Source organism: Bos javanicus, chromosome 27 (assembly GCF_032452875.1).
Source record: "Bos javanicus breed banteng chromosome 27, ARS-OSU_banteng_1.0, whole genome shotgun sequence".
NCBI classification, from domain to species: Eukaryota; Metazoa; Chordata; class Mammalia; order Artiodactyla; family Bovidae; genus Bos; species Bos javanicus.
The window spans coordinates 1,904,398-1,925,953 of NC_083894.1; the positions used below are offsets into that span (position 1 = coordinate 1,904,398).

Genomic DNA, 21,556 nt, shown 5'->3' on the forward strand with positions numbered 1-21,556 from the left:
GCCTAGCTTATGGGCCCTTGGTGGAGAAGTGGTTCCGAGGGTGGGAAGTGAGCTCCCAGAACACGAGACACGCCGGGAGGGGGCCCCTGCCTCCCAGAAGGCGTGGAATCGGGTGGAAGCCATGGCATCCCCGGGGGTCTCCCCTCCCTGAGACCAGCAAGGCGGGGTGTTCCGCCTCTGGCTCTGTCGTCTTGGTGAGGAGGGTGTCAGCGAGCTCCCAGCTCAGCCGGCGTGTCTCCTCCGGCTCTGACCCCTAAGGGACAGCCGTGAGTGGCCTGTGTGGGGCCAGGTGTCCAGCTGCGTCCAGGGACAGAAGAGCGGGGTGTGGGGGAGACCGCTGTGACTGTGCTGCCCAGGCCCACGGGTGGAAGTGATCAGACCCCAGGGGGAAGGACCGAGTGTCTGGACTTCAGGGGTGCCGGGTGCAGAAAAGGACGTGGACAGAAGGTGATGACGGGACAGCAAACCTGTCCTCCTCTGCCCTCCGTCACTGCCGAGGGCGTGTTGGCCGACATCCTGGGCGGATGGTCAGTGAAAACCGCTGATTTGATGTTGCACGCGCTCTGTGCCGGGCCACCCCTTCTCCAGAGAGAGCCCGGGGCGGACGCCGCGTCCCTAAGTGCTCCCGGCTCCTCCGCAGGCACCAAAGAGGTCAGCGCAGGCGTGGACGAGGAGGGCAACGTCTACCTGAGCTTCGACTGCCCGGAGGTGACGGACGCCTCCCACTTCACGTGGTGCAAGTCCTACGAGGACATCGCGGACGATGACAGGTTCAAGGTCGAGACCGCGGGGGACCAGTAAGTTCCTCCCTGGGCCGGCCGGTGTGACCCACTAGGAGCACCTTCCAGCACAGCAACTCATGCCCCGGGCTCTCTCCCCTTCCAGCTCGAAGCTGTACTTCAAGAACCTGGACAAAGAGGACCTGGGGACGTACTCTGTGTCGGTCAGCGACACGGATGGCGTGTCCTCCAGCTTTGTCTTAGATGAGGAAGGTAACACCTGCGGGACACTGGCTTGCCTTTGGGGTTTTTGTAACACTTTGAAAGATTGATGCTCATAGAGAAAAGACTTACTTGCTCAGAAAATGTGTGTGTCTTTGCCTGAGGCTAAGGATGGGGAATCTTTTTTAAATCCAAAAATTATTTTGGAAATTACACAAACTCTTGAGTTTCTACTCTAGCCACTAAGTAAATCACTGGTCCGGGAATATTTTATTTATTGCTCTCTATATTGCATTTATTTGCCTCCCATTTGTGTTTTAGAGATGAGTTTTATTTACATTTCATTAGTTTGGCAAGTACCAACTAGAATATTATAAATAAGTCCATAAAACTAATGAGAGGCATGCAAAAAAGCTTCCCTTTCCTCCCAGCACTGACTAATTGGATAATCAGCTAATAAAAGAAAACACACACATATGGATGTATGTATTTGTGTGCACGAGATAACATTTAATTGCCATAGTTAAGATCCCTCTCTGTTTTACAAATAGCAGACGGCAGAAAGGAGTGAAGGAAGTCAGCTCATCACGACCTGGTGAAGAGCAGCCCTTCTCTTAGGCGGGTCCCGAGGTCTGAGTCCCCAGGCACTGAGCCAGCCTTAGGAGGAGGCTTCCCCCTGCCTGGGTTGATGTTTCTTGTGTCTGTGATCTAGAGGGGACTGCATAACTCTGGGTAGAAGCCTCAGATCTTCATGTTGGGTCTTTAAAGGCTTCCGAGTGCCGTAGAGTCCTCAGTCAAAAATGCCATAGGTTGCTCATCTAATCCTTTCCTTATCAGCTGGCAGTTTGTTTGCCACAACCAAAGGGGTGGTCTCAGAAGAGGGATACAGTTGTGGGGGGTGGAGGCTAGGACGGGAGGTGGGGCTAGGACGGTGAGGGGCAGGGGACAGGGTCTGAGGATGGCAGGCATGTGAGGGTCCTGTGCAGACATTGGGTAAGTTGTGGGGAGTCCCTGTGATCTGACGGGACCAGCAGGAGAACAGCAGAGCAGTGCACCATCTCTGCTTCCTGGGGTCCCCAGCAAGCAGGAACAGGCTGGAATCTGCTCACAGGCCTTCTAAGCTGCCCTTTCTGACCCCTATGTGGTGGTCTTCAAACAGCCTTTTATTTGCAAAACATCCTTTAAGAATTCTGATAAGTGGTGTACTCCTCTGCTCCATTTGAGAGTTTGAAGACATTTCACCTAAATTTTAAATCATTGCAAAGGATGAACGTTTCCAGTACCTTTTATATTGTATATGGACATCAAGTCCAGTCAGGCAAAACCTTGATGCGGAAGCTTTAGGTCATCTGATGTATGGAAGTTCCTGCTGTGAGATCTGCTGTGAGACCTTTAAATCAGCTGTCCAGGTTGAGTTACTTCTGGTCACAAGAAATCTGCTTCATTGTTTGATTCAAATGCTGTGCTGTGCTCAGTCGTGTCTGACTCTTTCTGACCCCCTGGACTGCAGCCCACCAGGCTCCTCTGTCCATGGGATTCTCCAGGCAAGAATACTGGAGTGGATTGCCATTTCCTCCTTCAGAGGATCTTCCCTGCTCAGGGATCGATCCAACCTGAATCTCCTATACTGCAGGCAGATTCTTTACCCCTGAGCCACTGGGGAAGCCCAAAGGCTGGAGTGGATTTTCATACAGACCTCTGTAACCATGATCTCATTTCTAAATTCTAATTTTAAGTAGAAAGGAAGGAAGGTGAAAGAAATTATTTAGAACCTTCAATTTTCTTAACTCATTCTTGAGACTCTTAGGAGCAATGTATTGTTTTTTTTTTAATTTTTATTGTTTAGTTTATTATAATTTTTTTAAACTCATGAAAATACACCACAGTGAAATTCTGGGTAGGTGAGAGAGATGTTGAAGCAGGACAGTCTGAAAGCAGAAGGAAAATCACAGACCAGCATGTTCTCGGTGAGCCAGACTGATTTCATGGCAGAGTTCCTACGGAATGAGAGGATGTGGAAGTGCAGCCCTCTGTGTCACCCTGTGCAGGTCGGCCTCTAGTCTGGTACACAGCTGCCCTCCCAGCCCTGCACTCAGGACCACCACCCTAACCAGTCCTAACACACCCCTCTAGGAAGTGGGTTGTCTCAATGTGAGGCACCACTGACTTCCTGCGGGACTTCCCAGGTGGCGCAACTGGTAAAGAACCTGCCTGCCAACGCAGGAGACATCAGAGATGGGGGTTCAGTCCCTCGGGAGGATCCCTTGGAGGAGGCCCTGGCAACCCACTCCACTATCCTCGCCTGGAGAATCCCATGGCCAGAGGAGCCCAGTGGGCTGCAGTCCATGGGGTGGCAGAGAGTCAGACACGACTGAAGCGACTGAGCACACACGTGCACTGATTCCCCAGAGGGACTGTTCACAGCTCGTGTTACCCCGTCTCCTTCTCACTTCAGTTCTCATTTCTTTCACAGCCTCAAATGAAATCCTGGTGACGTCGAATCTCTGTTTTGTCTAGCTTTGCTCTGGCTTAAAACTTCTGAACATACAGGTCAAAACCACTGATGCTCTTTGTCTTAATTTCAGAGCTGGAACGTCTGAAGGCCCTGAGCAATGAGATCAAGAACCCCAGTAAGTGGGCCTGGATCGGAGCAGGGCCATGTCTGTGACCTGTGCAGCCCTGGGGGGCCTTGCTTCGTGTGGCAACTCACGTGCTTGTCACTGTGTGGCTCAGAACAAGTAGTGGCTGACACTGTAACCGGCAGTGATTTTCACTGCATACCACGTTTTGGATTTTGGGTTGAGTGTGTCTGCTTGATCCAAGTGAGAATTGCACCAGGTAGGATCTTCAGCTGCGGATTATGCTGAATTCAGACGGAATATGTCTGTGGTCCCTGGGCCCTCAGGGAAGCAGACCATGCATGCTGAGGACCCACGGGTGTGAGGCTTTGATTGCAGTGCCAGGCTAACTAGAGTTGTGTTTCTTAGTTTTGGTTTTCATAATCAAGTCAATGCTCAGGGGTTTTTTACATTTTCAAAAAATGTAATACTGAGGATTGAGATTTTCCTACAACACGCAACTCTTCTTTCTCACTGGGATTCACGCACTATTGACTTGGTATTTCTTGTCTTGCACTAGCGATTCCTCTGAAGTCAGAATTAGCTTATGAGATTTTCGACAAGGGCCAGGTCCGCTTCTGGCTCCAGGCTGAGCACTTATCCCCAGACTCCAGCTACCGCTTTATCATCAATGACAGAGAAGTCGCCGACAGCGAGGTGAGTGTGTGTGAGCGTGGTCTCTGGCTTTGGAGGCTTCTGGGTGTGAACGGGAAGGTCAGCTCCTGAAAGTCGGCATTCTGGTTTGTTTGCATCCCTTTTGGGCTGTAGAAGGCTGACGAGGTGGGTGAGAGAAGGCTGAGGCTGGCACTGTTCAGAGCTTTGGTCTGGGTTTCATGAGAGATGGGGAGGTCTTTAAATTCAAGCCTATTACAATTAAAAAACAACGACCTACGTTTTAGAGACATTAGCTTGGTGTTATGGAAAAGTTCTGGTTGCACAGGGTGAGCGATATGCTCCACAGATCCATTTGTTTCCTCTTCATGGGGGTTTTGAAGGCGGATATTTTTGCCCTGATGGGAGCAAGGCCTCCCTCACCCTGCCCCAGCCCCCAGAGCTCCTGTGGGAGGCGACACCAGGGAAATTAGTGTCTTGAGCTTGAGCTTTAGGCTGCCTCCGGGCGAATCTGGGCCAAGAAAATGCATAGGATGCTGTGATGCAATACTTTGTCCTTCTGCTGCTTTTATTTGTATAGAATGAAGCTTACGAATGTTAGAAGGTTCCTGTTTTGCTTGTGGAATATTGTTTCCATATAAGTCATTCTGTCTAATTACTACAGCACAACCGGGAACGCAGTTAAAAGCCGACCACTTGACTGGATCCCTTCCTTACTGTTCAGTGGTGCCCTGGGGGTGTCTGTAGTCCCGGCGTCCTTACCTCCTCTGTCCTCCTTCCGCTTGGTACCCACTGCTTTGTATCTGTTCAGCAATCCCACTGAGCCTCACTCAGGCGCCTCAACCATCTGCTGCACGAGTGTGAACGGGACTGGCTGGGAGGTGGGGTCGCTCACTGTCCTTCTGAGCCGGGCTCCTCATCCCTGGTCTGACGCCTATGTCTGACGGGTTTTAGTAAAGCTTGGTTAGATGGATGTCCCTCAGGGAAACGTCGTGTGTGGACAAAGATCCTGTGAGTTTCTTTCCCAGTCCGTCTTCCCCTTGAGAATAATGACGTCCTTGAAGGACTGTACAAGCTGGGGGGTGGCTAGTAAGCAGAAAGCACGCAGCTTCCTCTTGGCTGCAGAAGAGCCCACAGTATGGACACTGTGCATAGAAGAGCGTCATGGTCGAGGTGACTGGAAACATTTTTTATGAGCAGAGATCATGTAGGCGTGCAATGGAATTTAATGTAATTGTGCTTTATCTGCAGAGTATATTTTGATTAACATTTCCTACCTGCTCTGGATAGCTGACTTTAAGATCTGCATCTTCGCTATACAGCTCATCTTTTGCAATAGGGCTGTACTATTTCACTGCCTTAATTAGCAATCCACAGGTGACTTTTCTGTATGGAGATTGATACTGTTTTGTGAAAGTCACATAGAAACCTGTATTTATGGCCCCCATAAAATCATTGAACTTCATCTCACTGCATAATGGCGGTTACCAGAAGCCTAATTTTTTCACAAACCTGCCCAGACCCCATGGTGCAGAAGCTAAGAGAATGTAGAAGGCTCTGGGTTGCTGAGGATCTCGTTGGTGAGAGAGGTTCCTTTTCACCTCTCAGGCCTAATTAGAGTAGGTTCCTGTAGGCTGCTCCTCACAGATGCTTAAAGGGAGCAAAAGTCTGACAGAATCAGAGCGGCTCCTTGAAATTTGCTCCTGGTTTGCAAAAGCAAATACTCAGAACTACAAAGACACTCACGGGCCCCACAAGGTACTCTGTTCAGCCCTCAGCCTGCTGCCCCTTCCTTGTCCAGCCCCCCAAGAACCACCCGAGTCTCTGGGAAGGAGACAGGTCCCATGCACTCCCTGTGATCAGCACCATCTCCCAAAATGACCACCCTCAAAAGTAATCTGAGCTCATGTGTCTCAGAAAAATACCTAAGCCATCCTATACAGGAACACAATTTCCAACTGTCAAGGTGATTTTTTTTATGTTTACTGGAAGTTAAGGCCCATGGGCATGGGCTGGCTTGATTCAGTTAAAGCCCGAAAGTCATCTTTGGTCAAGGAGAACCTGAGGCATCACGTTAACCTCTGGGACCTCACACACTCATTCTCTTTTCCCCATGGTTGGCAGCTTATATTCTGCAAATTGCATTTGAGTGCCCTCTGTAGCCTAGACAAATGACATATAGCCTTGCCCTCCTGGAGGTTATCCCAGAGTGGAAGAAACACAACTTGAGTCAGAGGATGATATAGAAAAAGTACAGAGCGTGTTAAAACAGTTATGTGTGAGCTAAGTCATTTAAGAGAGAAAGAAAGTGAAGTCGCTCAATCGTGTCCAACTCTTTGCGACCCCCCCGTAGCCTACCAGACTCCTCCGTCCATGGGATTTTCTAGGCAAGAGCACTGGAGTGGGTCACCATTCCCATCTCCAGTGGATCTTCCTGATGCAGGGATCGGACACTCAAGTTTCCTGCATTGGCAGGTGGGTTCTTTACCACGAGCGCCACATACAGTGAGTGCTGATTCTGAGAAGGAGCTGTTAGAGCCTGGAGAATATAAAGGAGATTCCCAGAGTAGTGGGTTCCTGGGTTCTCCTCAGGAGGAATAGTTTGGGGAACAGGCGTGCCCTGCAGCCTTCCCGAGGGAGAGTGGGCAAGGTGTGGACTGGAGACGAGGCGGGGTGGGCTGACTGAGCGGAGTGGCCATGGACAGGGCATCTTGGAAATGCACTTGGATAAAACAGAAGGAGGGAGAAGGCAGAGGGGCCTCCTCCAACACCAAGGGGGGAATTTGGAGCCAACCCTTGATGCTGAGGGGGCTGAGCTTAGGGACACTGAACAAAGGCGCTCTTTCACTAACATTTATCTCGGCGCTCTTGGGACGCTGGCATTTGGAATCCACAATATGAATGTCAGCTGAGAGAGGAAGATGAGCATCCTGAAAATAGATGTGCGTGATTTGTCAGGACGTGGCTGATCTTATGCAGTTTCTATTAGTCGCCTACAGACAGAAGTGTGTCCTGGTAGTGTGGTCAAAGTGAGGGTCGTCGGAGGAGGGTGTCTCTAATGAACGGAGTGGCCTCCCCTGGTTCCCGCCCTGGGTGCTGACCACAGATCCCGAGCGGCGACCCTGCTCACCTCGCTCCAGGCCACGCTCTCCTGGGACAGGTCAGGTCCAGGCAGGGAAGCCTTTGCTTAAGTCCCGGCTGCCTGCCTCTGAAAGGAGGCAGGAACGCCTGCAGGAAGCATCACCGGCAGAGGTGGCTGTGCCTTTGTTCACTCTGGGCGTGGAGCAGGATGAGGTCCAGGCTGAGGGAGCAGCCTTCTGCTATTGCAGTGGACGCCCTGGGGAGCCCATCCTGGCACCTTGGCCCCCTTTCCCTGCCCAGCGGCTGCGCTGGAGACGGTCATCCATGTGCTTGTGCCCCTCCTGCCTCTGACGTGCTCAATGGCGACCTCGAACCCAGGGTGGAATAACACGTGGCCCATTAGCAACCACACGGGATCGGAGCACCTGCGGCTCATCACAGGCGACGAGGGTGGAGTCTGCAGACTGAGCCCTGGGCGGGCTGCGCCAGGAACAGTCCCCCTGAGGCTGCCCAGCTGGGGTTGCAGAGCCTGGAGACCCTCAGCCCTGGTGCCAGCGTGGTGATGGGGCAGGGGTGACCAGTCGGGAAGCCCTCACGGTGTGAAGGTGGTTGTGTTGCCGTCTCTGGTTCTGTGGTCACACGGGTCCCAGTGCATCCCACTCTGCTCCCCATGTGCTATCTCATGGCGGTTGCACATTCCCAGGGCTTGTGCAGAGTTTCTGCTGGATTCGAGTGTAGGTTGCTCCTCATGTAGACCCAGGGTGTCATCACCCAATGTCCCTTATTTGATCTTTGCTTCACCAAGAGGTTCAGTGGATGGAATTTCACTTTCTGGTTTTGGGCAGCATACTCCTTTAAGATACAATAGTTGAGTGACTGTCAGATCCCAGAGGGGAAGCTTCGGGAAGGCATTTTCCCTTTCGGGAAGGTGGGATTCTCACCTCCCCTGTGTGCTCCCAGACACACAGAATCAAGTGTGACAAGTCCACTGGCATCATCGAGATGGTGATGGATCGGTTCACCATTGATAACGAAGGCACCTACACCGTGCAGATTCAAGACGGAAAAGCCAAAAGCCAGTCTTCTCTGGTTCTTATTGGAGACGGTACGCTATGTGGAAGGTCCTTGTGTGTCCAGAAAAGAAAATTCAAAACAGATTCTTCTGATTTGAGAGAAGCATGTTTATTTCATTTCTGTTTTTTCCCTTAAATATTGGATTTAGCATTCAAGGCTGTCCTAAAAGAGGCTGAATTTCAAAGAAAGGAGTTCCTCAGGAAACAAGGTAGGTGGTCGGCTGGCTCCCCACTACTGGCATAGACGAAGGTGTAGGATTTGAGTATTTGTTTGGAGCAGATCCTGTCTGAGGCCAGACGGCTAACTGCAATTTTAAAATGATGGAGAAGTCAGATCTCTTCTATTCTGTAGAAGTTTGGACCCTTTCTGTTCCTTTATTTCATCTGTGCTTTTTTCTTGCTTCTACTTGAAAAGCCCTGGCATCTCTTGTTTAGTGTTGATGTTTTCCTGCAGTGACAAGGAAAGGGTGCCCTCGTTACAGGTCCATATGAGTCCAGTGATTGTAACAAAAAGAGGAAAGAATGGAGGGAGGCAGTGAGGTGGGGGCTTTATAGGAGAGATGGAGAGAGGGCCACAGACCCAACTCCAATGCCCAGGAACTTGTTATTTTACTTAAAATTGTGTGAACTTGAACTTTTAGATGTAATTGTTCAGTTACAAATAATATATTTTAAATACATTGTTTTAAAAATGCATATTATCAATAACTAGATATGAAGGAAAATAGATAAATTTTAAAAACTGAAATATAGCCCAGGGGTTTATTTGAAAAACACTTTTATACAGAATTTCTGTTTTTTTTTTTAAAGTTAGAATACAGATTTTAAAATATAAAAATACTATTTTATTGTTTTTATGTTATTTTTATTTTTAATAGACAAAAATATTTATTTTACCTATTTCTACCATATGATTCTTTAACTTTGTAGAATGTATTTATATGGAAGAAATTAAAAAATACTTTCTAAATCTGCTTTGTATTTTTGTGTTGAATGTGTTATTAGCATATGACTTTTACATTAGGCAAAATGGTATTTTCTACAGATATATAAATTCATCTTTGATTTCAGATGCTATGTAAATAAAATATCACATGTGGATATGATTGCTAGGTCAAACTGCTTTTTCTTCATCATACTTAGATTAGTTTTCCTATTTCAAGGTTTTTATAGGCTATGCTGGTGGATGTTTATTCAGACACGTGCCTTGAGAAGAAATATAGCATTTCATTATTCTTCTTTCTAAAGGGCAGTAGCCGTCAGATGTCAGTAAGCAGGAGAGACTGGGCAGCGTCGTCCTGTTGGAAATAGAGATTTTTGTACCAGGATTGCACATGCTGAGGTCAAAGCCCTGAAGATTAGTTTTATCAAGTTATTTTGGTTTCAGACTGAACAACTACTTTCTTCTGCCCCGAATGCATTTATATGTATGTGTCTGTGTATACATTTTTCTCCTTTTTAAAAACTTTTATCCCCTTCTCCCCCCAGGCCCGCATTTTGCTGAGTATCTGCACTGGGATGTTACAGAAGAGTGTGAGGTTCGGCTTGTGTGTAAGGTGAGAGATCGGTTCCACCCAGAAGGGAGTGACAATCGGGGAGATGGTCACATCACACGCGTGTGGCTTTATATTATTTATAAATTTAAAATACACTGCTCACAACTTGTCTTTATTATTGAAATCGTCTATGAACCAAAAGAAACTTACACCATCTGATTTCTTGGATTAGAAGAAGGAGGAGTCATTCATTCTTCCTGTTGGGGCTTAATTATTTCAGAAGCTGGAATTTAGAAATGTATTTACCGTTGATAGAACAGATAGCTTTCTTGTGAGCTTCCATCTGACACCGTCTATAATAAAAGTTTATTCACTTTTTTTAGGTCTGTGATTTGAAATCAGAAAAGACTTTTTTCTCACGAGCTCCAGCAATTCACATACTCAACATAAGACCCCTGTCTTGTAGGTTGCAAACACCAAGAAGGAAACAGTTTTCAAGTGGCTAAAGGATGATGTTCTGTATGAAACGGAGAAGATGCCTGACCTGGAGAAGGGTGTCTGTGAGCTGCTTATACCAAAGGTGTGTGTGTGTGTGTACACATGTGCGCGTGCTCTGCCATTTCAGTCATGTCTGACTCTTTGCGACCTTCTGGCTCCTCTGTCCATGGGATTCTCCAGGCAGGAATACTGGAGTGGGCTAAAGAAAACAGAAACAAGGAAGAAAAGTCTTTCAAACCTCTTGCGAATTCTGCCTTATCTCCCAATTTGCATGCTGAATGTCCATGGTTTGCAAAGGAAACGTATTAGCTTGTATTAGTTTTATATCGTGGCATCAGTTTTACATACGTGTGGGATGTGTTTCATTTGCAGCTGTCGAAGAAGGATCACGGTGAATACAAGGCAACCTTGAAAGACGACAGGGGTCAGGACGTGTCTACCCTTGAGATAGCTGGCAAAGGTAGATGAGAGCCTTGTTCCTGCTCCCCAGGGAGGTCCACCTGGCCAGCAGGATGGGTGTGAGATGCGGGCGAGGCATCCTGCGCCCTTGGGCATATTGTGTCTTTGGTGGCAGCGCAGCAGAGGGCAGGCTTCTACTCCTGCTGTCCTCAGAGGCGTTTGAGTGAGTTGAGAAGGATGCTACGCTGGGCTTCTCTGAAACGCCATCTTCGTCCACCAACAGGAGCCAAATCCTGTCCCATGATGAATGTGTTAAAATGATTGAACCCAGGATGAGGTGGTTCAGTTAAATGCAAGGTCAGATGAATGTTGAGCAAAATGTCCTTGCTCCAGGTTTAAAAAATGGAGAAATTAGGATTTATCACCACATAAGCCTTTCATGGATACACATTGCCATTTTAATATTTCATTTTTCAACTGAACATCCTGCTTTCCAGTATCAATTTAATTAAACGTGAAAATGCTGCTGATAAATTAGGCCTGTAACTGTGCACTTCCTCCTTCCTTTCAGTGTACGAGGATATGATTTTGGCGATGAGCAGAGTCTGTGGTAAGTAAATGCCTTCTAATTTTCAAGTCATTTCGGGGCTAGACTCTCTATTTCCTGAGAAGGGCATTTTCCACAGCTGATGGAACCACAGCACATCTGTGAACAGGCCCAGATTCAGTGGCAGGACAGCGGCTTGTGGATGACAAAGGCGTACGGAAGGGGCTTTCTGCGGGGTCAGGCTAACGGCCCACAGAACAAGAGTCTGTTCTTAGTGTCCCCAGGGCTGGAGGCGATGTGTGGCTGCAAAGCAAATCCGTTGTGATAGAGTTAGGGTCCCTCGACCTCCTCACCCTTGTGATAAGGAATCTGGAGGGGTGACTTTCAAGTTCTCATTCAGAGGTAAAATTCTGTAACTGTGGATACAAACAAACCCGTTACAAGAATCGATGCCAGAGTGACAGTTCTCTGCATGGAGGACGCTGTGTGTGTGAACACACACGTGAGAACATGCTGTTGACACTTCTCTACGTTCCCACCTAACTTCTGAGGCGGGAACAGAACTGGAGCCTCAGGCTCCTTAGTGAAGTCGCAGCATCTCATCACTGTGTCCACGAGGCGTGCTAAGGCACCCCGTGTGCGTCTTCTGCGTCTTGGGAGAGACCACGGTATTCAGACGAGAACTCTGGTCCCGGGGCAATTGTGCGACCTGCTGTCACCAGCAGAGTCCTGGGGAGCACCGGGGTCATCTCGTGTCCCTAGTTCAGGAGCCCAGGCTTCCTTCTCATATCCTTCAGCATTCCCTCCTGTCGCGAGACGTGTACTCTAGGATGCGACCCATCCAATTCTTTCACATTGGTAATCATCCAGTTTCACAAAAATGTCTGAGGTGTAGGTTCTCTAAAGGGGGCCAAACTTATAGTGTGTCCCTTGATTTTTAATACTTAAGAACTCTGAAATGTCTAATCAAATAAGAAGCAATTGTGGAACAGAAACACCAACGGCAGAACTCACTTTTTGGTGTGGTGACTGCAAAGATTAAATATGTATCTGGTTAAATTTTGTCTGATAAGACATAGATGCTCTTTAAATCTTCAAAGTCAAGGCTTAGTAAGGATGCAGTTGAGATAAAGTGGAGGATAAGCATAGGACTTCCGCGACGCGTTGCCCCGGTCAGAGTCAGCCCTGGAAGCCAGGCTCTTGTTGTCTGATTACCCGGGATGTGCATCCCGCCGTCCCTTCTCCCCGTGGCGGCACAGTTGCTTATCCGTAGATTCTATCTGAAGTGAGTCAACCCGGCTGGTGGTGTGGGGCAGGGTGTAACCCCGTGCAGGCTCGATGAGGAGCACAGGGACATACCGGCACCCGGATCTGAGCTGAGATATTTCCCAGAGCCGCTCTCCTGCCCGGCTGTCCCACGTGCGTGCTCAGTCACCGCAGTCAGACCCGACCACTCTCCTCTGCCCCTGCGTCTTACAGACGGTACCAGTCCCCACTCCCTGCTTGACTGGAAACCCTTCTGGACACGCTGTCATTTACTAACCCTATCTGTAGTCTGAAAAATGACCCTCCTCTTTACACTCTTCTGTTAAGACTGCAGCGTTTCCGCATCTTTGTGTTCCAGGATGTGCGGCTTGCTGCCCTCTGCGGTTAGTCCACTCCGCCCCCCCACCACAGGGTGAAATGTGCAGAGAAGCACGATGCAGAAAGGGGTTTAGAAAAGCCATTTTCTGGTTTACCTTCAGGCAGGAGCAGAGCGAGGACTCCAGAGGCCATGGGGTGGGGCGTTCAGGTAGCTGGCTCTGAGCTCAGAGCCCTGTGGAGGGACTCCCACCGGGGCATTGTTGATGCATTTCCACAAGACGTGTAGGTGACGGAATGCCCAGGGGTTCTTCCCTTCAGGGGGTAGGAAGAGGGAGGGGAGGGGTGTGAGAAGCTGGATGTGGTCTTGCCCACTGGGCAGGCCCGTCGGCATGGGGCCCCGTCTGCACTGGAGGCTTGCCTGTGGTCTAGTTGTAAGTGGACACTGTAGTAGTGGCTGCATGGACGTGGTTGGGGATGTAAGGAGCCCCTCGGGAACATTTTCTCGGGGCCATTTGAGTCCCTTCATGCCTCTGTCAAAGAGATTTTCAGGTACTTTCGGTGTGGATGTTAGAACACACTTGGGTGAGGATGTTTTCATGGGGATGTAGCTGGGCTTCCTGGCCCAGGGCCAGCCTGCTCTCACCCAGCACAGACCGCTCCCCTCAGGTCTGAGTCTGCTCTATCTTCTGCAGGAGCCTCTGCGTCTCCACTGAAGATTCTCTGCACCCCAGAAGGAATAAGGCTTCAGTGCTTCATGAAATACTTCACTGAGGAAATGAAGGTGAACTGGTACCACAAGTAAGTGTCCACGTGCAGTGGGCCACGGCCCTGCGTGTCCACAGGGTGGTGGCCGGGGCCCATCACTGGGACACGGGGCTCCTGGCCAAGTCCTTTCAAGACTTTGCAGTTTTGAGACGTAATGACAGCCGTGGGCTCAGGGCGGGGCCATCTCAGAAATGGGGGAGAAGGACAAAGAGAAGTGCTGAAGGTGCCGGAGATTGAGTCCTCTGCTATCTCGGTTTAGACGAGGGTGGCTTTGCTGGTGACACAGGTTTTGTCGGCATCTGGCAGAGCTAATGGAAAAAGACTATTCAGAAACCACGCTCCAGATTTCCAGTCTGTTGCTTTCACATTAGATCAATTAAAAAGAAAGGGCCAAAACACACTTAATAGTACTTAAGAGAAGAAAGCAAGTGAAATCAAGCCCTGCACACAGCAGGTTTCTGTTTTGACATCTGCTGCAGTTGCCCGTCCAGGTAGCCATGCTCGCTCATGGCGGTGGGCCAGGGCCTGCCCCCGGCCCCTTGGGGTCTGCCCTTCCGACCCTCCTCCCCAGGCTTATCTCCAGCACACTCGTCAAAGCTTCAAGTCTGTCAGGAACAGGACCAAGTTCAGGGTTACCGTCCCCCGGGCCTGGCCTCCGTCGGGCAGTAAGTGGGGACGGTGGGTAGTCTGTCTCTAACCTGAGGACATGGGCAACCTTTCCAGACCACGTTTTCAGTGACGTCCACAAACCCAGACCTTCTGTTCATCAGCGGACAGGACCCCAGCGTGTTCACACGTGCCTTACAGAACCTTGGCTATATGTCACTGTTTGATGATCACGTTCTTATTTGACAGTAATTGGAAACACAGAGAATAACAAGCATTTGTTGAAATACAGCCTGCCACTGGAGGCTACAGGGCCCACTTAACAGAGTTGGGGTGCCCGAGGGAGACTCGTCCTGGGGACCCGGGCATTCTGCACCAGTGGGTGATGAGAAATCAATAGAGAATGATGAGGATTTGGTGAAACGTGCACGTCAGCAAGGCCGATTGTTCTGTGAGGAAAATGCTGAGTAAGACATCAAGGGCCACTTAGAGGAAGGCGGAAACCTGCTCCTGAGGACTTAGAAACCCACAAAGTGGAGTCAGCAGAAACGTCCTCTGGTAGGAGATTTTTTTTCTTTTGCTGGAAGGTGAAATGACTGTGATTGGGGAGGGCTAGACCTCAAAGTGCGAAGTACTGGCTGCTGAAGGCGTCGAAGCAGCAGAGCCACTGAAGCGCCAGTGGCCTCTTTACAGAAGGAAACAGTCAACGCTGCTTTAATCCCAGAGTGTGGACTTTAGCTCAACTTCGGAGCTTTGCTCTGAGGCCCCTGAAGTCTCAGTGAAGCCTGGGGCTCCCGGGGGAGGGGAGGTTCGGGGCGACCCTGCTGCCAGCCCACCCCTGCAGGGACCAGCCTCCTGGTTGCTTTCACACAAACAGGCAGACACGTGTAGGCTTTCGCACATCTGCCTCTTTCTCTCCTTAATGTAAGATGTTTTAAGATTATTTGGGAATAAAGGGATTCAGTCAGGTTTTGTGATGAACTAATAAAACCAAGGAGGCGGTTTTATCCAATTTGGCCCACTTAAGTCCCCAGGCAGTAAGGAACAGACAGTTCTTTGAGCCACGGTCGCGGTCAGTGGGTGACGGTGACAGTGAACTCTGCCGCAGCTCTGCTGCTCCAGCAGGATTGGTCTGCCTGCTTCTAAGCTGACAGGTTCCTGGAACTGCTGTGGCAGGTGTGGGCTGAGCGTGGGGCTGCTGGCCAGGGAAGGTTCTGGAGGCAAGGGTTCATCTGGGGATGGAGCCAGGCCGGGGGTGGTGGAGGGGTGGGTCTGCTGCAGACGGGGGGCTTCCTGTGTGTCTGAGGGACAGAATGTGTCCTCAGTCCAACAAGTCGGTAGGGCTGTGACCATGGGGTGGGGGCAGAGGTCAAGTCTGGGCTTGGGATCGGAGACTGGAGCTGGTCTCAGGGTCACGCTGGGCTGGGGACGTGCTGGCCCAGGGGCCGGGGGTTCCTGCAGGAGACCCGGTGGGCGGCAGGGCTCCAGACACGTGTGGGCAGGCTGCGTGTGGTCTGGCGTTCGGTGGATACCCCCTCCTTCAATGCCGTGTTCAGCCTTCGTCATGGCTGAGTCGATGCTGGGTATAGTTCTCCCTTCGTGATCAGGTTGTTTTACTCGGCATGATGTCCTTGAGGCCCATCCATGCTGTAGTGGGTGTCAGAATTTCCTCCCACTCCATCGTGTGGATGGGCCACCGTTTGCTTATCCGTCGTCTGTCCCTGGACACTTGTTTCCACCTTTGGCTGCTGAGTCATGCCTAGTGAATCTTTGTTCCAGTCCCTGCTGCCCATCCTTTTGGTTACATATCCACAGGATCATACAGTGGATCATACGGTGATTCTGTTTTTAATTTTTTAAGTAGAAAAATAAGTCATGGCCTAGAGGATTTGATAGTCTATGTGTGGCCAGCAAGCAGATGTTAAACCACAGTGTATCTCTATGAAGTAAGTATCAGATTTAATTTCGGAAGGTTTTCAGAGCTGAGCTGCTGATGTGGTTCGTAAATGTACAAGATCCAGAGACATCTACGATGACATCGACTCTACAGCTTGGAGGAGGCTCCCTCCGAAAAACGCCCAGCATGCCCCAGAGTGTCTCACGTGCAGTGTGAGATTGTAAGTCGAATGTGTCCTGTGACTTTTCAAAGGGATGCTAAGATCACATCGAGCGAGCACATGAGGATCGGCGGCAGTGAGCAGATGGCCTGGCTGCAGATCTGTGAGCCCACGGAAAAAGACAAGGGGAAGTACACCTTCGAGATTCTCGACGGCAAGAAGAACCACCAGCGCTCGCTTGACCTGTCTGGTCAGGGTAAGATCATTGTTCTCTGGCCCCTGGTAATTTTGTACTAGGGGATCAGGGTAAGCTGGATGCTGAAAAGGAAACCACCAATTTTACGATTTTCATTCAGAGAGGATTACTTCTGAATCAGCGCTTTATTCATTCAGCTATTTGTCAGTGTTCACGAAACAAATTCAGGAGCCGAGAGAGTGGGTGAATAAAAGCCAAGCACATTCAAACGCTCACTAATGTGCAAAATATTGCCTTGCAGCTTTTGATGAAGCATTTGCCGAATTCCAGCAGCTCAAGTAAGACTTGCATGTTTGTCCATTATTCTGGGGGCCAGGGGACCAGGCGTCATTTTGGTTGAATGTGGGGACCTCTGTGGATGCCTCACTGACCCCAAAAATGTGAAGCTCTAGGAATTGGGATAAGTTGGCAATTTAAGCCATTCCACATCCAGAAGAAGGCGTCCTTCTAAACTGTAAATGCATCTAACAGTTAATTTTAGAGTTATAATGACCCTGGGTTACCTTAAATGAATTTAAATACTGAATTTCTGAAATAGGCATCATTATAGCCACACATCATACAGAGCAACGTTTAAAATGTTGGACGTTTAGTTTCCTTTTAAAGGCGTCATATTTTTAGGGCAGTTTTAGGTTCACAGCAAACTGAGAGGAAGGGACAGAAAATACCCGCCCCCTCCATGCGTGGCCTCCTCACTCAGCACCCGCATCACACCGTCCATGAGTTACAGCCGGTGAGCCTGCGTGGACAGGCCACTGTCACCCCGAGTCTGTGGGTCGTGTTAGGGCTCGCTCGTGGTGTTGGACAGTCTCTGGGTTGGGACAGATGTATAATGACAGGTATGACAGCTATACTCACGAGAATTCCCCTACCCCTGTGCTGGTTGAGGGTCCCTTCTGCTGGGATCCCACAGTCTGCAGCCTCCTCAGACTGGCTTCTTTCACTCAGTCATAAGCACCTAACCTTCTTCCATGTATTTTCATGGCTTGAGAGCTCGTTTCTTTTTAGCTGATTAATATTCCATTGCCAGAGCAACTTTTTAAAGAATGACTTGGGATTTCTAATCTGTGTCTCAATTTTAAAGCATCTTTAAAGCTGACAACAGTCTTTGTCCCACATTGAGTTATTCAGTAAATATTTGTTGATGGATGAATGCATAACTGAGGTAAATCAGAAATCAACATTTTCAAAAAATATCTAAAAATCCCCAATGCAATCTGGTGAAAAAAGAAATCTCTTCACCCTGCGAGTGCGGGTGGCAGGCCTTTCTGTGGGTTTCAGCAGCTGGAAGGCAGGGCGGAGGGAGGCGTCAGAACTCTGCTCGTCCCTGTGACCTGGATTATTCTTGGAGAAGCTCTGTCTCTAGTAGACCTCTTGAATGTGTGACGCTGTAGTTGACAGCATTTGCTCATGACTCTTTTTTTTCTCTCCCCTCTGCCCTCTTTAATTTTTAGGGCTGCTGCTTTTGCAGAGAAAAGTGAGTACATGCTTGATTACAAGCACAATACACTCTTGCGGGTGGGGGTAGAGGGTCCGTATTTTAGAGCACAGAGTGAGCACAGCAGACCCGCCTCACCTGACGAAGCCCCAGGGCTGCCCATGCCCCCTCTTGCCCCCAGCTGCCCACCCCTGCACCCTGCAGCCCGATGCCAGCCCCCCCTTCCCCCTTGCCCTCCTTCCTGCCCCACCTCCCCACCACCCATTCTGTGTCCTTTTATTCACTGCTCACTCAGGAGTGGCCACCTGAGGATACGCAGGACAGGCTTCCAGTCCTGGAGGCAGGGGTGTGCCAGGCATGCGGGGGTTGGGGTCAGGGGCAGAGGGCAGGACAGAGGGGGACAGAGGCCACGGCCTGTCCTGGGGTTTGCAGGGAAAGGCAGGCAGGGTGGGGTGAACACGAGACTGGCCCGTTCTAGTGATTTCTCTGGGCTTTGGGCTACAGGGGTGTTCTGAGCTGCCAGGCACCTGGCTGGGGTGATCCAGGCAGATGAGTGTCCCCTCCGGGGGCAGGGCAGGTGGTGGAGGCCAGCCTGGCTGAGGGGTTGTCACAGGTTGTGGGCGACTCCTGGCGGGCCCTTGGGGAGTGGGGGGGTATCTGCCCACCAGCTGGGATTTCAGATGTCAGAACATCATGGGAGGCAGAAAATTATACTATATATATATATATATATATATATATATATACACACACACACACACACACACACAAAACACTGCCCTTGCAAAATCCTCTCTCCAGAGGCCAGGCCCTTCCAGCTCCTGAAAGAATTCAGGAGGACGTGGTTTGCCTGGTGTCGTGGCCAGGGTGAACCTTCATCCTCAAAGCCCCGCTCAGTCTGAGCTTCTAGAGTGTTTCACAACCTCCCTTTTCTGCCCACCACCCTGCCAGCCCCTCCCAACACGGAATCACACCCCTCCACACAGACCTCAGCCAGGGACCCCAGCCATGAGCCTTGTCAGGCAGCACCCCCACACCTGAGCCCCTCCTGGCCCCTGGGTGCCCCAACCCCCAGGAACAGGCCCACAGATGGTGTTCTCAGCCGAGTTGCTTTCCTGTTGCAGATCGTGGCAAGGTGATCGGCGGCCTGCCTGATGTGGTGACCATCATGGAGGGCAAGGTGAGGGCAGGGGGTACCCGGAAGGGCAGGGGATCCTCATGCAGGCCCTGGGTGTGCGCTGGCGTGGGGGGTCCCTGCATCCTGCTGGGTCTGGGCTGCCTCTGCGGACATTATCTCCTCAAGGGACAGATGTTGATTCTTCTGAATACACAGGGCACCCCTCCCACCATGGGATACCTTCCGTGCTGTGTCTGAGGCTCCTGGTGTCTCCAGTGGTGCCTCCATATACAAAGAGCATGTTGACCAAATAAATGATGGGTGGGGCAAATCAATACCTGGGTGGGGCCGCAGGTCCAGCCACACAGAGCCCGCCTGACTCTTCTTTCTCTATCTCCCCCTCCCTGCCTGCTCTTCCCCCAAGACCTTGAACCTGACCTGCACGGTGTTTGGGAACCCTGACCCAGAGGTAGTGTGGTTCAAGAATGACAAGGACATCGAGCTGAGTGACCACTTCTCAGTCAAGGTGGAGCAGGGCAAGTATGTTAGCATGACCATCAAGGGCGTGACCTCCGAGGACTCGGGCAAGTACAGCATCCACGTGAAGAACAAGTACGGTGGCGAGAAGATCGATGTGACGGTCAGCGTGTACAAGCACGGGGAGGAGATCCCCGACGTGGTGCTGCCCCAGCAGGCCAAGCCCAAGCTCCTCCCCGCAGCTGCCCCCTCACCCGCCCACTGAGGGGCCAGGGGGCCGTGCCATCGCTGTGGGTGGCGTCCTGTGTGGCCTGACAGCCCCTCGCACGTTGTGGTTTTATCTTGGTGTTCTGTTGTTAGTACTTTCGGTCCTTCTGAGCAGAAGAGCGGGTGTTTCCCCGTACAACTGTGTCTGCAGGCACTGGACAGCGTGGGCTAGGGGTGAGCTGATGCCTCGCTGGGGTGTTCTGTCCATGATGCCTGCAGGCCTGGGGGCTCTGAGATGCTGGGGCTGTCAGCATATGTGCCTCTTGCTCTCTGCTTTCTCTCGCTTCAGACAATAAAACTTCAAAAGGCAACTCTTTGTGTCTCTTCTGTACCAAGCAGTTCCCAGCTCGTCATCCTGCTTGTGTCCCCGATCTGGTCTGGTTAATTGCAGGACTTGGGGCAGCTTCACAGCAGGAGCCGGCGGGCCACGTGCCCTGAGGAGCTGGGCGTCCAGGGTGGAGGGGGGTCCAAACTCTCACGTGGGTCCTGTTCCTGCAACTTCCCGCAGGCAGGACACCCCAGCCAGTGAGAGGCCTCTGGTTTCCTAGGATTCCACCTGAATCCTTTCCTGAAAACCCCCGCCGCTTTCCCCAGTCAGTAAACACGGAGTGAAGCCCAATCCTGTGCTGACCCCACCTGCGTATCCATTCTCAAAACAGGAGGAGCCCTTGAGGGGTATTTATGTCCGGGACAGGCAGACAGTGTGAATGATGGCCGTACTGTTACTCAGGCTTGAACGTAACTCTTCTGCCTCCTTCCAAGGGAGACAGATGTGCTGCTGTCAGGAAAACATGTGTTTTTTTTTCCCATGAAAGGTTTTTCACCTAGGAGAGCAGTGAGAATCCACATGTGAACGTTAATGACATAGAAAATTAAAAGCCATAAATACATTGAGAAATTAAATTTCATAAAAGTGCACTCACGGTAATGATGGCGCAAAACAGATGAGCAGACACACGTTTGTGACTCATCTGAAGGCGTCTCATTAGCAGGGGGTATTTATGAAAGCGTCTTTTAAAAAACTGATTCAAACAATCGTTTAAGTACATAAAGGTAGGTTTGTGTGTCTGTCGATGGGGAGAGCATCTGTAACTGGGGAGCGAGGGCTTTGCTTCTGCGTCAACGAGAGTCGTTTCCTGTGTCTGGGGTCCTGGGCTGGTGCCTCACAGGGCTGGGTTCTGCAAACACGGTTTCCAGCAGGCGTAAGAGCCGCGTTAGGGCCGTGACTGAGTCGTGACCAAGAAGGGGAGCTGGACCGCTTCTCCGTTTTTACGGAAGGCAGGCGGCCACGGAGGTCAGCCCAGCAGGCTCTCCTGTTCTTCTCCAGGGCCAGCTTCTCAGCGGTGCTGGGTTTTGCAGCTTCCATGGGCTTCTCTGGCCTCAGTGCAAACCTTCCCCTGATTCGGTTCAGCCCCACCCCTGTGCCTTGCTCTCCACTGGGAAGGTTTCCGCAGTTCCAGCTCAGCGTGAAGGGCTGAGATAACCTAGTTCTTAGACATGTTCACTCTCAGCCTTGAGGGTACACTCTCCACAATAGGTTAACGAGAAAGCAGAGAAAGCCCTGCCAGCCAGCGCCTGTGCTGGGGCTCACCACCTGTAGATGGCACTCGGAGAGAAGGTACTGAACCACAGCACGCCCATCAGCGTGGCCAGACCAGACCCGTCTTTCTGATGCAGACATGTTGCTTAATGAATGGAAGATTATTGAGGGCGTTATGCTCGCC

The 21,556-nt window shown here is 50.6% G+C and overlaps 1 protein-coding gene across 1 annotated transcript in view; it reads left to right on the plus strand.

The window, feature by feature from the left end:
* Window positions 1-20,143, plus strand: part of MYOM2 (myomesin 2) — a 63,729-nt gene extending 43,586 nt beyond the window's left edge. Inside the window, exons 22-37 of the mRNA XM_061404051.1 lie at window positions 641-797; window positions 886-992; window positions 3,527-3,571; window positions 4,080-4,216; window positions 8,213-8,357; window positions 8,475-8,534; window positions 9,814-9,881; window positions 10,288-10,401; window positions 10,692-10,779; window positions 11,290-11,328; window positions 13,542-13,647; window positions 16,370-16,533; window positions 16,775-16,811; window positions 17,988-18,010; window positions 19,096-19,151; window positions 19,513-20,143. Of these exons, the coding sequence (XP_061260035.1) occupies window positions 641-797; window positions 886-992; window positions 3,527-3,571; window positions 4,080-4,216; window positions 8,213-8,357; window positions 8,475-8,534; window positions 9,814-9,881; window positions 10,288-10,401; window positions 10,692-10,779; window positions 11,290-11,328; window positions 13,542-13,647; window positions 16,370-16,533; window positions 16,775-16,811; window positions 17,988-18,010; window positions 19,096-19,151; window positions 19,513-19,830 (1,664 nt within the window). The 3' untranslated portion in view covers window positions 19,831-20,143. The remainder of the gene's footprint in view (window positions 1-640; window positions 798-885; window positions 993-3,526; window positions 3,572-4,079; window positions 4,217-8,212; window positions 8,358-8,474; window positions 8,535-9,813; window positions 9,882-10,287; window positions 10,402-10,691; window positions 10,780-11,289; window positions 11,329-13,541; window positions 13,648-16,369; window positions 16,534-16,774; window positions 16,812-17,987; window positions 18,011-19,095; window positions 19,152-19,512) is intronic.
* The last annotated feature ends 1,413 nt before the right edge of the window (window positions 20,144-21,556 follow it).